The 16,210-nt window shown below is 42.6% G+C and overlaps 1 protein-coding gene across 2 annotated transcripts in view; it reads right to left on the reverse strand.

Moving 5' to 3' along the window:
* The window catches only part of Gpc6 (glypican 6), a 1,019,107-nt gene that overhangs the window by 377,086 nt on the left and 625,811 nt on the right, over nt 1–16,210 (reverse strand). For both annotated transcript variants that reach the window (XM_032917577.1, XM_032917578.1), the window contains exon 4: nt 949–1,114. In XM_032917577.1, coding sequence (XP_032773468.1) covers nt 949–1,114 — 166 coding nt within the window. The remainder of the gene's footprint in view (nt 1–948; nt 1,115–16,210) is intronic.

A 16,210-nucleotide genomic window follows, 5' to 3' on the forward strand; every position in this document is an offset into this window, starting at 1 on the left:
TCAGAATTAGTTTCCTCTGGTCTTAAGGAAAACAGTGAGCTAGGGAGGGGCTTTCCCTGGCAAAGCTGTGTGTCTGTGACTCAGTCCACAAGAGCAGAGACTGGTGGTCCTAAATCCCACCACCACTGCCTCCACACCATGTCTGTGAACTGTCAGGAGGCCCTCTTGGAGCATCCTGCTGAGAGAGCCTTGCATAAATGATGAGGGCCCTCTAGGCCGACAAATTCAGCTTCTATTTTCAACTCTCTGCTTGTCACTTTGTAATTGCAGTAAATGGGACCAAAGTACTTTTACTTGAAGGCCATTTGACAGAGAGGAAGAAAACACATTTGCTCTTTCAAGGCTTGTGTACTTTCCTGGGAGAAGCCTGCCTATAAAAATCTGTCCTTTTATCCTGAGAAAGCTATTTGGGAAATATCTTTGAGCAAGAGCCAAGATGCAGAACCTGTCTGTTTGCAGAATCTTCTTCAACTTCCCTCCTAACTTCTGGGCCCCCCTGTGCTTGGAGCTTTCCTTTCTCCAGGATGAGATGGGGAAATTGGCATGTGTGACTGAAAATAGTGACCTCTTTTCAAAATTCAGGCAATTCGAGGAATTATTTTGTAAAATCTTCGTACAAATAAAAATAATATCATGAGTGTTATTTCTGATAAAAATTCTTTGATATTTACTTTTCTTCAAGAAATCGAAACTCAATAAAATCGGCTGATTGAATACTGCTTGCTGACTCGTTTCTCTTTACCGGGAATTTACTTGAAAAATACAAGGAAATTCTATTGTGGAAGATTTGACGAAAGGGAGAACTGCAAAATAAGATTTAAAAAATTGCTAAAAAGCCGTTTCCGTCTCTGTAAGTCGCCACGACTTCCGAACCTGACGGAACATCAAGTATTACGGTCGCTTTCGGGACTCAGGTCTCGGTTACGGGACCTGGTGAATGCCTCTTACCTATGAAGAGATTCCACTCAGTGTCCAAGTCCGCCTGGTTGGCCAGACAGCCCTTCATGACGTTGAGGCAGTAGTTGTTGCAAGGTCTCACAGTGGGCAAGCCTCGGCAGTATGGGCAGTACAGCATCTTCATGAGAGCCCGGATGCACCCAGGGGTGGGGCTCACCTGTAAATATATAAGACGGGGGCGAAAATCAGAATCGGAAAGATGAAGGGGAGCACAAAAAGAAGTCGTGTTTCCTTAAATAGCATGATGAAAAAACGGGCCAAGTTGTTCTCCTTAAACAGCCAAGCAGAGGGTTTAAGAAACGGCGAGAAGCTGAGCACTTCTTTAGCTTTTCATACGAGAGCCAGCCGACTCCTATTAAATACCACCGCTCAGCAAAGTAAGAACTTCCCGAGATGTTCCCGTCCACATTTTGCTCTTTCTCTCTGTCACTGCAATTCAATCCCAAAACAGACACCGTTTTATTGTAGGAGAGTGCGACGCGAGATCGTGCATAGGCAGCAACTTGGAGAGCAGAGAGCTGCTATGAAAGTTTAATGTGACACCTCTAGCGAAGTTTCCAAGTGGATACTCGATCGTTTGCTAGCCGGGGTGGGCGGATATCCTTCCGGGGTACACAACTTCTGTAGAGGCTCAATATCACCTTGTCTGGGATCTACGTGACCTAGGCCTGCACAGAAGTAGAAGCAATGGGCCTGCCAGGGCCCTGTCTTCAGGCATCTAGGGATATAAGACTCTAGAAAGTTCATTTAAAATGGTTCCCGCTTGGTTTGCAAGCAGGATTTTTTTTTTTTTTCACGGATTCAGAGTCACCACTAACCCACTGACGACGAAGTGATGTTTGTCCAGAACAAGGAATGCAGTGCCCCAAATCAGTACTCAGGCGGTAAACTCAGGGAACAAGGAGGATAAGAACTCAAAGGCAGGGAGAAAGGCAGCAAGAGCCTTCCTTGTGGGAAGACACTGCTCTCAGAACTTACAGCAGCTGCATAAGATGGCTTTGGAAGAGCTCTGCTTCTGGGAGCCCAGGTCCCCACCTTTGAGCTGTTTACTCCTAATAGATTAAATGAGAGAAGGACTCCTTGTTCTCAGTTGTGTACCCACTGGGGGCCACACCGTGTTCCAACCCAATGCATGCACCAGTGACCATTATCAAACTAAATATGTCACGCGAATAAAAATCAGATGTCCTCAATGTGGGGAAGAGACTGGTGGTGGCTATAGGGGTGGGAGCAAGATAAGAGTGGATGTGCAGGTGGGGTTGGAGTGACCAGAATACTCTTATGTATATGTAAAATTTGCATGTGTGTGTAATTTTAACAACAGAATTAATAAACAGAGGAGAAAAAAAATGGTAAGACATCATTAACAGCAGAAGAAAACTGCCATTTGACTCCAAGAGGAAAAACATATTTTAGACAGCACAAGCTAAGGACAGAGAACTGCTTTTCATGGCCAGACATGAAATTATTGTGCTGCTTCTTTGGTGGCCTTTATACGATTTTGATGTTTTAGTTGAGTATCTGGCTAAATGCTACTCTGCTTGTATTTTAGACCCAAGAAAAGGCCTAGTGCGTCATTTGGACAGCCTTGAGAGTGTAGTCTCACTGGGGAGCATGACTAGCACTGTTCCCCCACTGCAGTAGTGTGGCATGATATGACTAGACCCTCAGAACAATACTAATTTTCATAGTTTCAATTACAACTGACATTTCCGGGGGTCTGGGTTGTTGTTGTTGGTTTTTTGTTTTGTTTGTTTGTGTCCCCAGTGAGCCCACACTCTCAAGGCTGTCCAAATGACCCACTAGGCTTTTTCTTGGGTCTAAAATATAAGCAGAGTAGCATTAAGCCAGATACTCAACTAAAACATCAAAATCGTATAAAGAACAAAGAGTTTCTTGAGTCAGTTATTTTCTCCTTGCTGTGGAAAACATATCTAACTAAACCCACTGAGTTAGGTTTTCTACTGCTGCAGTGAAACACCATAACCAAAAGGCAACTCGGGGAGGAAGGATTTCTTTCACTCACAGTTCCTAGAACAGTTCATTACCAAAAGCACCAAGGGCAGGACTCACACAGGACAGGAAGCTGGAGGCAGGAGCTGATATGGACCAAGGTCACGGGGAAGTGTGGCTTACTGGCTTTCTCTCTGTGATTTGCTCAGTCTGTTTCCTTATAGAGCCCAGGACCATCAGGCACCCAGGGATGGCACCACCTACAATCAATCACTAATTTTAAGAAAATGCCTTACAGCTAGGTCCTATGGAGGCTTCTTCTCAAGTGAGTTTCCTTCCTTTCAGACAGCTTTAACTTGTGTCAACTTGGCATGAAACTAGTCAGCACACACGTCTCCATGACTTCCAATTCTTCCGTTTAGAATAAGCTATTTTCAGGCGCTATGCCCTAACCACGATGACTCATGAAAGGAAGACTCCAGGTACTTTGTTTGCAACCCCACGACTCTATTAAGTGAGATTATATGCCCCGAGACTTCGGGAGCAGACGGCTTCGATGAAGGAGACTCTCTCCAACCTGGGCTCACCTGGATTATGTTGAGAACATAATCTACTCTCTACCCAGAAACAGCGCTCCAAGGCAATGCCTGCACCTTGAAGTCTACGGGGAGTGAACAGACTTTGGCGGTGACGCTGGTGGGTGTTTCCTAAGCAATTTCAAAAGCCAAATGCTCGTTTAATTTAGTTATCTTGCTTCACAAATTATGCTTTTAAAGAACCAATCTATTTCTAAATAGATGGGTGTTAAAAAAAATATACCCTTACTACAGCCATTGAGTGGCAATCTGGAGATCTGTCCATTAGCGCAGTTGCCCTTCTCACCTTCCTTTTCAATTTAGCCCAAGTTACATGTAAGTTATTTACTACGGACTTGACAGGACTAACTGCGTTCGTCTTTCATCTATCTCTTGGTGGAGCGTATGGGATGAAATGTTGGAGCTCTTAATGCTCCGCACTAAGTTGGACATTTGTTATCCCTCCCACCCCCCAATTAGGTTCTGGATCTTTGCCAAATGTCAAGCTTTACCACAGCCCCTTGGGCGGACTGTCTTCTGAGGTACTCTGGCTCCCACTCTGCTCCTTGTCCTCTTGTCAGCCTTGAAGCAGTTACAGAAGAAAGAGATCAGTGCCCCTACATCCCTAAAAGCAGCTCAGGTGACCCCTGGAAAGGGATTAATGGGAGTCAAGCCATAAGCTCATCCCTTTTCTTGCCTTTCTGGACGTTGCTTTTGGGACTCGGAACTAAACCAATTGGACTGTAGCCTTCTCTGCGTCAATTAGCTTCTCTGTCTCACCAGCTTAGATCAGTGCAACAAGGACCAGCTCGACTCCTTGGCCACGGCGGTACTCAGATTCAAAAGGAGTTAACTGCTGCTAAGGATGGGGTCTGAGCCCTCCTCTGTGAACTACATGGCTTCCATCCCAAATGGTTGGAAATGGGGTCTAAAGAGAGGGACCAAAAATAGTCAACCACAAGCCTCCATCTATTTATGGGTTTCTGCCCCGCCCCGCCTCACCTGCCCCGCCCCGCCCCGTCCCGCCCCCACACTCTGGCTCCTCTCCTGGATCACTTCTTTTATACCCAGTATGTTTTTACCCTTGCTTGTAAAGGATTAACTGAACTTCACCCTATACCAAAACAAAATGTCCCATGTAAGCTTTCCCAAAAGGTTTCATTCTGTAACAGCTCCTGCTCCTGACACATCTGTGAAAGGACCCTTTGGATGCTGTGGGGAAACTGGCTAACAGCAGCCTCGGTCCTTTCACCCCAGACCGGATGCAGTTCTTGTCACTAGTCCTCTCTTTGCTCCTGTTCTCTTCCTTCGAGGCTCTGAAGCTACCTGCTACGTCTGCTATTCCGTCTTGGAACCAGTCACTGTCACACTGAATCAACTCTTAAGGTCCACTTGGTGTAGCCCGCCTCTCCTCTAACTCTCTTATAGCAGTCCCAGAAAATCTTTTAGTTCTACTCTATAACGAAATCCTGTCTGTAGCCCTCTAATAATCATTTTCCAAGTCTCCTCAGGAATATGGGGCGGCAGTCTCCTGGTTCATCGCAGCAGATCAAGTCAAGACTCATCCCCTGGTACACGACCAGAGTAGCCACTCTTTAATGACCCAGAACTACTCTCTCCCACAAGGATCCTTCTCAGCAGAAAACAACTTTAATACACCTGCCCTGCATTTTTATATCTTCTCAGAGTTAGGAAGGATATGAAAGACTACACTTCCCAGCTTCCCTTGCAGAGTGCAGGAGTCATTTCCACCCTGATAAGGGGCAGCATCTCATCTTCTTCTGTAGACATCTTGGCCATCCACACAAGTGGGTGACAAGAAGTCTCTCTGTGAATAAATAAGGTCACACCAAGCCTCTTTCTTTCTGCGTTCCATCTCTCTCCAGCTGCTCTTAAAGAATATAACGTGTGAGTTAAATTTTCTTGCGTTCACATTTCCATAATCTCTCCACACTTTCACACAGCAACATTCTTTTGATTGCTACTTTTTCCTGATAATACAATGGCTTGAATATAACCAGCATCACAATCAACTGTGGCAGTCAGTGTGTTAACAACTCCGAGTCGATGTGTGCATGAAACATCAGGGGTAAAAGAGAGCAGCCCAGAGGGGCAGTGACCCCACACCGGGAAGATTTCCATTGTAACGGGAAAGCAGACATAGAAAACGGAACAGCGTGAAATCTAGTGACTCTGGAGGATGTGCCGCCATAGTATCGGCTCTAGGTTGGCTCCTTCATTGAGAATGCCAAATCGGGCAGAATTTCTTTAAAAATTTTCTCTATCAACAGGTATTACAGAGATAGCAACCGAGGAAGAGCGAAGCCCGGTGAGAGAAGGAGTCGGGAGCAATTCTGCTCCCGGACCGTGTTAACGTGGACTCTAAAATCCCTCTTCGCGTTCATCCCCAAGCCCTGCTGTCTCTCGCATCCTTTGCTTAAGGATTTGGTCACCGATCTTGGCTTTGCACAGCTTTCTTTCTTCCTCTGATCTGGATTATTCTCTCCGGAGACTGTTGTCACTCAGACAGACTAAGCTATGCCCTTCTCTCTGATCGTCAGCTTTTTGTTTTCTTCCTTTCTCCCAGGGTCGCGGTATAAAACCGAGTGAGTACCCGGGATTTGTGTTCCCTCGGACAGCCTGGGTCGCCTTGGTCAGCACCGTTACCTGTAGCACTCTGCACAAGAGGCACGCACTACTGTGTTCCGTCTTAGGATTGGGCTGTGCCTTCTTTTTCTCTTATTAAGTGCAGTTTGAAGCAATCGCTCTCTTACCTTTGCCAGTTTCTTGGCCACGCTGATATTCCAAGAAAAAAAGAACAGGGCGGACGCTGGGTTGCTGCCTTTTAACTTTGCCATCAAAGGCTATCGATTGCGTTAATTCTAAAGCTCCCCTTTTAATTTTTTTTTTTATAATTGTGTTGGAACTGGTACAATTTCCTCAGTATGACATTTCAGAAGAGTCTCCAACTCAGAGTAGCAACCGACAGAGAAAATTGAATAGCCTTAATAATCGAAAAGAACAATGTTGTTCAAGTTAACTGTGGGTCCCTGAGCACTTTTGGAAATGACATCCTTCTTGGTCAAAGAGAGGGCATTTGAGAAAGAAAATGGAGCATGTGAGAGGAGAGCTGAAATTTTTATGTTCAAACATTGCAGTTTTTTGAGTGCATGCAACCGCATGCCTGAATTAAAAATAATAAAAAACATCCAATCAACTGGAGGCTTTTGAGAGCTCTGGAAGGGACATTATTTCTAATTCTGGGCGTGTGAAAGCCTATTTCTATTTTTTAATATTGCACATATATATATATATATGTATTTATATGTATATATATACACGATCCAGTGGTTGTCATCTCCTGGTTTGCCCTCCTCATTCCATCCCTCTTCCTCCCGTTCCTTCTCCATCTCCAAGAGGATGTTCCTACCCCTGACTCCACTCTGCCAGGCCTTCCCACTCCCTGGGGCCTCAGGTCTCTTGAAGGTTAGGTGCATCTTCTCTGACTGAAGCTAGACCAGGCAGTCGTCTGCTACAAATGTGTCAGGGGCCTCATATCAGCTGGTGTATGCTGCCTGGTTGGTGGCTCAGTGTCTGAGAGATCTCAGGGGTCCAGGTTAGTTGAGACTGTTGGTCCTCCTATGGGGTCACTGTCCTCCTCAGCTTCTTCCAGCCTTTCCCTAATTCAACCACAGGGGTCCCCGGCTTCCGCTGATTAGTTGGGTGTAAGTATCCGCATCTGTCTCAGTCAGCTGCTTGTTGGGCCTCTCAGAGGTCAGCCATGCTAGGCACCTGTTTGTAATAGGATAATTTTATAATTGTGTATAAGCACTCTTTCAGGTTCTTTTTCCTCTGGAATGAATGTAGATTGACAAGAAGCTGAGGGGGTGGCACGGTCAGGGGACAACCTTCTTTCATGAATCTCCAAGGTGGCGACCTCATGGCTGCCGCATTTCTGTTAACCAAACCATGGATCTGTTTAGTGTTCACAGCTCCTTGCTTTCATTAGTGAGTCTACATGTGCGTGTCTGTGGGTCTGTGCAGCTTCATTCCATGCACGGATTTGTGTGCTTAATACCACAATCAGCAAATCGGACCATTCTCTCCCCCCAGAATGACTCTTCTGGGATGGTCCTACCTTACCTCTGTCTCTGTCACATGATCCTCGTTAACCTGTAATCTTGTCATCTGCAAAATGCTGTGTAAAAACAACCAATCCCTCAGCATGTAAAATTTTGTCTTGTGGCCAGAGGACAATCTTGTAAGTTGATGGTCCCCCTATTCCCTGTAGCTATCTGAGGTTTGGAGTTAAGGAAGTTTACACAGCTCTTCTGTGACTGGAGGATGACCGGGCTATTCCTGGTACTTAGCTATGAAGAAGAGGCTGCTACAAATACTCATATACAGGTTTTATGTGATGAAAGTTGCCATTTCTCTGGGTAATAGTGAAAGGGTTAAAATGATAAGTCAAATGATGAGCTTGTGAGCAACTGCTAAGTATTTCCTAAAGTTTCTGAGACAATTTACATTTCTATCAGTTGCATGTGAGAGAGCCTGTTTTCTATGTTTTCATCCTGTGTTTGAGTTAGCACTTAAGTGTTTTTTGATTATTCTCTTAGGTGTGTATGTGTTTTTAATGCCACTGTATATGGTCCCCCTGGATAGCACCCCAGTGGTAGTCCAGCCTCGATAGGTTCTGACAATCATCAGATTCCAAATCATTCACTAGCCAGAGCAGGTCAATATACAAAACAAAAAGCCTGAAATATTAGTTAAGCCTGGAATTTTAGCACAACCAATATAAACCCTCGTATTTAACATGGAGAAGAGCCCATCTCAGACCCAGACACTCGTGGGTTTGCAAATTTTATCAGCTGCCCAAAATTAATTTCCTCAAGAAGAAAACTGTCTTCTTTAGGCCAAAAGAAAGGATAGGATTCCTTTGGGGAAGTAAAACTCTGTAATGGTTTTCTTAGTCGATATCTGAGATTCAGGTGATTGAAAGATACAACGTTTGCATTAGACAGAAATATAGCCCGGGAAACAGAGCTGGATGAAACTGAGTTCATGGTGGTAACGTTTATATTTTGTGCTGATTTGTGCTTTCTTCTTGTGTAAGTCCTTTGCCAACATTCATAATCCTTTAATCAAGAATTTCTCCGAGGAAGAAGAAAACCAGCATTTTCTCTTCGGTTGTCCGAACTCTTGAGATTTTTGGCATAAACTCTTTCATCCCGATTTGGCCCAATTTGAACTTCACATGCAGCCTGTAGGATGACTTCATCAATGACATTTCATATTCAACATGACAATATGATTGGTCAAGCAGGATCCTTGTCCCAGCAATGGAAAGTGAAGAAAGATAAACAGAGGACGGGAGCTCTTGCTTATGAATATCAGGATGTTATTGATACACTTTGTTTATTGGAATATTAGAAGGGATACAGAAGATTGTTACAATGTATAGGACAGGGCTGGCTTTTCCATCTAGATGCTCATGTCTGTCAAAATGTTACAGCAATAATTCTTGGGTTTTATGAACAATATCTGAAGTTATAAAGTATTCTCCATGTTGTAATAGAAATTTCAGCTTTCTAATCACACAAGATTTCTAGAGCTGGACCAATATTCAGGCATTGGTGCTCACAATGGTAGTACTAGTGTAAAGTAAGACTCTTAGAATAATTTTTAAAATCGGGAAAAACCATGAGAAAGTTACCAACCAGAATGCACACACTGACCATATACACAGAAGTCATTGGTATACGTAAGATGGTACAACCAGGAAGAATTAACACAGCTGTCTCTCACTCTCAAGGACAAACATGTTAATGAAAGTGAATTATTTAGCTAACATTAGATTCCTTTGGGGCAGGAGTTAAATCCATTCCCATTCTTTATGATATGTAACTGTTCTAAATGATGATCTGTGTCTCCTCATGATCTTGCCATATATTAATTAATATGTATTCAGACACTAACATTTCCTCTCCAGCCTTTAAATATGATTGACTTACCTTCAGGCTAGTTTCCATGTTAACTAATTTTAATTATAATTCTTCAACATCCAATAATATGAGTATGCTTTATAGTAAATTCATGGGAATTTTAATTTGCATTTACATTAGGGGAACACAGTGAGAGGGGGGCTCTTGAAGGGCTCTGGGCTCAGAACTGGGAAGTGGGGATTTCCGGGAAGGCTCCTGAAGAAACCAGATGCCTTCGGGCAAAAAAACGGACCAGGGGAAGCATCACAGAAATGCAGGCTGGAAGTGTGACAAATTGGTCTCTTTGCTGAAGGAATCAGGGGGGTGGGGTGGGGGGAACAAACCAAGTTTTCAGAGATCTGGAATCTAATAATTTTAAAACTTTACCAACATGGAGATTGCTTAATCATGAAAGAGATGGCTTCATGTAAGAGAAAAATACATGGCCAAATCCCAAGTTGTCAGGAATTTTTAAAAGTCTGAAATCACACACAATATTTTCTCCAACCACAGTGGAATTGAAGCCAGGGATCAATAACAGAAAGCAAGCTGGAAAAGTGTCAAGTGTGGAAAACAATACATTCAAACGCAACCGTGGGGAACAACAAAAACGGTTACAGAAATTAGAAATTACTTAGATGAATGGAAATAAAAACACAACATGCCCAAACATATAGCAATGACTGTCTGTGCGCCAAAAGAGGAAAGATCTGAGATCAATAACCAGACTTGTATGTTAAAGGAACAGAAAGAGAAAAGAGAGCTAATCGCAGAGCTCCCAGAAGAACGGGCTAATAAAGACAAGCAACAATGTAACGGAAGGAGAGATCAGCAACAACAGACCTTTGTTGATGTAGACCAAGTTGGCAGGCCCTGGAACAAGAAGAAGCGAGTGCCTAAGATCCCACGTGAAAGCAACATCATTGCCCTCCCTGTGGTGGAAATGAAAATCAAACAAACTAACAAACACCCAACAAAACAATTCAGTCCTTGGGGTGTGGCTCGGCAGCGGAGCATGCTACTATTTACTTACTATGTAGAGCCGTTGTATGGAAATGGCTCCTAGTATAGCCTTGGGTTCTGCACCCAGAGAATGAATAACTACAAAACTACGTGCTGTGTGGGTATTCCAGACTAACCTAAAGTGTACACCTACACGGAGCCTCCAAATCTGCGCTTTACAAGGAGGATAAAAATAGTAAATAAAAAGATGGAGATGGATATAAAATGAAATGTTCTGCCCATTCTTGAGGGGCAGAAAGGGGTTCTGGACAGAAAGAATGAAGTGAATATCGGGGAACGCCTCAGTATTGTAGGTAAACGCCAAGATTCCTAGAAATCTATCAGTCCCAGACTGTTAAAGATGCCTCTCATCACAAGGACATCAGTGCGGTTGTGAGAACTCAGAAACCAAAACATTACTGAAGGAATGAGCGTAAGAAGTTCAGAGAGCTCGAAACAATGGAGCAAACGCGTGACTCTGCAATTCCAAGTTACACTGCAGAGAGTGCTAACCTGCCACCCAAAAGGGGGCCCGGAAATGTAGCGGGGGCATGTTTTAAAAGCCTCCAATTGGAAACAAGCAAAATCATTTATCAGCTGATGAATGAATAGGGAAGTCATATGCCCATCGCATGAAATGTAATTTAGCCTCCAAAAGGAATTTCATCTAAAAATGGATGGATTTCATCCCCATGGATGGATTTTGAAAATTGTTTGACCGAAGCCAGTCATAGAAGAACATATATCACATGATCTGATTCCATTCACAAAAAGTGTCAGTCAGACCTGATGTTGCAGTCCTGTCATTAAAAGATACCGGAGACCCTGTAGCAAAACAAAAGCTAGTTCAAGGCCTGCCTGGGCGTCAGAGCAATTTCACGGTCAACTTAGTTAGACCGTGTTAAAACAGTAATGGTGCATAAAGGGCTGAACTGCAGCTTAACAGAAGGAAGCTTGTCTAGAATGAACAAGAAGGGAGGTTTAATTCGAGGAACCAAATGAGAGAAAGGAAACGACAAAATCCACACAGAGTAAACCAATTTCTGCAGGAAGGAACGAGGTATTGCTTGTCATGGCTGGTGCAAGGGAGGTATATCTAGACAGTGACTGCTGGTACGTATAAGTTGTCTCTCACACAACGAACGTATTCCAGTTTAGTTCATAGGAACAGTGATGTCAGTCAACACTGCAAATATATTAAACCTATTGACACCTTCACTTCAAGTGAATGAACTTTACAGCATGAGAAGTGCCTCAGTAGAGCTGTCTGAGAGGATAGCAGCGTGTATCCCTATAACACATGAATGCCTACTACCGTACTCGCGAGCAGGAAGGGGACTTAACAGTGGCCATTTTGCTTCATGGTATGCACTAAGCCTAAGAGAGGTTGGGTTCAACACACAACACACAAAATGAAGAATTTCAGAACCGGTAACACAATTTCTCTCATTAGCTAGAGACTGTTTATATGATTATCTACAGAACTAAAAACCATACTATTAACTCTACATTATATGATAACAAATCAATCATATGTGCATGACCTGGATGGTACATACCCAGCAGGTGAACATGTGAGGTTTTCCTGCATTATTCATTTTTGATGATTCTTCTTGTTCATCTCCCCATTCACTTGTCCTTCCATGCTGTTTCCTATGTTTGTCTAAAACAGTCATCCATCATTTCAAATCTTGTGTTGTTTTGTGTGTGTCTGAGGGTATATACATGCTTGTGTGGACTGTGTGAGTGTTTGTGAGTGTACGTGTGTATGAGTGTGTGAGTGTGTGTAAGTTTGTGTATGAGTATGTGTATGAAAGTATGTGTGTGTGAATGTGTATGAGTGTGTGTATGTGAGTGTGTGAGTGTGTGTGTGCATGAGTGTGTGTATGAGTGTGTGTGTGTGTGTGAGGGTATATACATATTTGCATGGGCTGTGTATGTGTGTGTATGAGTGTGTGTATGTGAGTGTGTGAGTATATGTGTGTGTATGTGTGTGCATGAGTGTGTGTATGAGAGTGTGTGTGAGGGTATATACATATTTGCATGGGCTGTGTATGTGTGTGTATGAGTGTGTGTATGTGAATGTGTGAGTATGTGTGTGTATGTATATGTATGAGTGTGTGTTGTATATGTGTGTATGAGTTTGTAAGTATATGTGTGTGTAAGTATGTATGTGTATGAATGTGTATGAGTGTGTATGTGTATGAGTGTGAGTATATGTGTGTGTAAGTATGTATGTGTATGAGTGTGTATATGAATGTGTGTGTAAGTGTGAGTGTGTGTGTGAGCACATGCATGTGTGTGTTAAGGAGTGCATGTGCATGTAGAAGCCAGAGATAGATATCTAGTGTCCACCTCAGTTACTCTCTACTTTAATAGTTGAGACATTGTATCTCACTCCTCCTGAAGTTCACCTATGCTGACTGGCTAGGGGGCTCCAGGGACCAGTTTGTCTCTTTCCCTTATGCATACATACTTAGATCACGGTTTGCCAAGCTGAGCCTGGCTTTTTCCCATGAGCACTGGGGAATCTGGCCTCTGGTCTTCATTTTAACTTGGCAAGCATTTTACTGACTGAGCTGCATCTGTGGCCATAATGGTTGTTTAGTGGAGATAAATTTGTGTACACCCCACTGCTAGCAGCGGGGATATGGAACCTGAAGGGGCCACCTCCTGCAGCCAGCCATGACTGTCAGTGGAGAGATAAGGACAGCAACCACCCAGAAAACTTTTAACTCCAAATTTGTCCTGTCTACAAGCAGTGCAGAGACCAAGATGGAGTAGAGACAGAGGACATGGCTAACCGATTATTGGCCCAACTTGAGACCCATCCCAAGGGAAAACACCAATCCTTGACACTACTACTGATACTCTGTTATGCTTGCAGTCAGGAGTCTAGCATGGCCGTCCTCTCCGAGGCTCCATGCAGCAGCTGAGTCAGACAGATGCGGAGACCCACAGCCAAACATTGGACAGAGCTTGAGGAATCTTATGGAAGAGTTGGGGGAATGATTGATGGCCCTAAAGGGGACAGGGACTCTACAGGAAGACAAACAGAGTCAACTAACCTGGGCCTTTGGGGGCTCTCAGAGATGGAAACACCAACCAAAAACACATACCAGCTGGACCTAGGCTTCCCTGTGCATATGTAGCTAAGTCTTCATGTGGGTCCCCCAACAACTGGAGCAGGGGTTGTCTCTAAAGCTGTTGCCTGACTGTGGATCCTGGGCTGACTTGTCTGGCCTCCGTGGGAGAGGATGCGCCTAGCCCAGCCTTACAGAGACTTGATGTGTTAGGGTGGGCGGATACCCAATGGGGGCCTTCAGGGACTCAGAGGAGGGAGGGAGGGATTCAATGAGGGACTGTGGAAGGGGAGGGGGACCTGAAAGAGGGACTTAGAATCGATTGGGATGTAAACTGAATAAATAAATAAATCAGTGGGGGAAATCGTGCGCACCCAGGAAAGCGTTGGTCCCTTCAATTCAGTTCCAATGCAGATTAGAATGTGAACGTTCCAGAACTATCTCCTCTTCATCTTGTACCATTGAGAAAGAACAAGGAAAAGACAGGATAGTGATTCTGAATTGCAAATCAGAACCTGAAGGAACCGCATGCTTTGCAAGGAGGACGAATGTTTATGGTGCCACTGTGATAAAATTCAGCCTAATTAAAAAAAAAAGTCTTTTGCTTTTTTTTTTTTTTAATTTTCTTATTAACTAGAAACCTCCTCTGAGAAGCCTGGGAAGTATGATGTATGAAGCATTTCGAGCTGTGAAATGATGCCTGAACTTTCTAGATTTGAGAGGAGAGCAATGGTCATCATTTGCATACCTAACAGCCATGAGTGAAGAATTTCTAAGGTCAAACATGAATAGCATTAATATTGTGAAGCACTTGAAAACAAAACTGGGGCATGGGAAATCATTTTTAAAAGTTCCGCTTCTGTCTGCTGGTCTGGTGCTGATGTCATGAGGATTAGGTGATCACAGGGTCCTTGCTACTGAGGTCTAATTTCTGTATCTAATTTCATTTCTTAGAATATAAATAAAATTCCTGTAGAAGTTAGTAAATGTGTGTTACTGTTCACTTGATAGACTGGAATATTTCAAGGAGCACTTAAATACATTATGCACACACACACACACACACACACACACACACACACACACACACACACACGGATATTTTCATCCATTTAGAAACACCTCTTTCTGATAGGTAAGTCCATGCTTCTGGTGGCTCCTTAATGTGTTTACCCAATAGAACACAACTCTATTTTAATTTTTCCTTACAGTATCATAATGAGGTCCTGGTGATGTTACTTTTTATTTGGGCAGTCAGGTTGACATTCTGAACTTTGCTCAGTCGTAAATTTTTTAAAACGTGAGCCTAGAATATAAAACAGGATCTCTAAGTGTCTCCGGGGAACTGCTGTCTTCCTAAGTTAGAAATTATAGTTTAAATATTACTTCATTTAGAAGAAACATTTTAGCAGTGACTTTCAATATGAGTAATTGAAGTGAAAATCCACTCTGGTAAGAGCTATGAATTTGCAGCCTCTGTATAGTAATACAAACATTCATATCTGCTTTGGAATGCACACAGCCTGAATTTAAAATAAGGAGGTGTAGCATTTTCAAGAATGCAAAACCAAATCAATCACCCAGGAACATGTGCAACTTCAAATGCTTAGTGTAAGTAGCTGGCATATGGCAAGAGGTGAATAATATTAAAACAAGTCTGCTACACCGAGGAACATAGGCAAACACCATATTGGAGTGTTTGGGTAGATTTGATGTACAGTACCTAGACATAAAGTCTGTGCTAGTACTGTGCTAGTTCATCTGTCTGCCTTTTGCTGGTGTGTCTATCTTTTGCTATTTATCATCTATGCATCTATCTGTAAAACTATATATATATATATACATATATATATATGCATGTATCTACCCACTATCATCTATCATGTATCTATCTATAAAACTATGTATGCATATACATATCTATTTATCTACTTACTATCATCTATCAATTATCTCTTTCTATCTCTCATCTATCTATCTATCTATCTATCTATCTATCTATCTATCTATCTATCTAGGTATCTATTTATCTATCAATCTATCTATAAAACTATGTATGTGTGTATGTATATCTATTTATCTATCTGTGTATCTACCTATGTACCCATCTATGTATGTATCTATGTATCTACCTATAAAACTATGTATGTATATATGCATATATATATATATCTATAAAACTATGTATGTATTATGTATGTATGTATTATGCATCTATCTATATACTATAATCTACCAATTATTTATCTTTATATCTATCTATCTATCTATCTATCTATCTATCTATCTATCTATCATCCTGTATTTATCATCTATCTCTCTATTATCATCACTTGTCCACCACCTATCAGGTGCCTATCTATCTATCTATCTATCTATCTATCTATCTATCTATCTATCTATCTATCTATCTATGTATCTATCTATCTATGTATCTATCTATCTATCTAAAATCTACCTATCTATCATCTACGCCCTGCTGGTTATCCATTCTCAATTGCACAACTTCCTGCCAGTTGCACCAACGCCATCTAAGTCATGAGTCATAAATTGCTAGTACACGTACACAGTCACATCAGTGATTCTACTCTGCTATGAGCTCTTCATGAACATCCCATTGACACAAAGGAAATTATCAACATGAAACTTTTCT

This window comes from Rattus rattus, chromosome 12, assembly GCF_011064425.1.
Source record: "Rattus rattus isolate New Zealand chromosome 12, Rrattus_CSIRO_v1, whole genome shotgun sequence".
Classification (NCBI taxonomy): domain Eukaryota; kingdom Metazoa; phylum Chordata; class Mammalia; order Rodentia; family Muridae; genus Rattus; species Rattus rattus.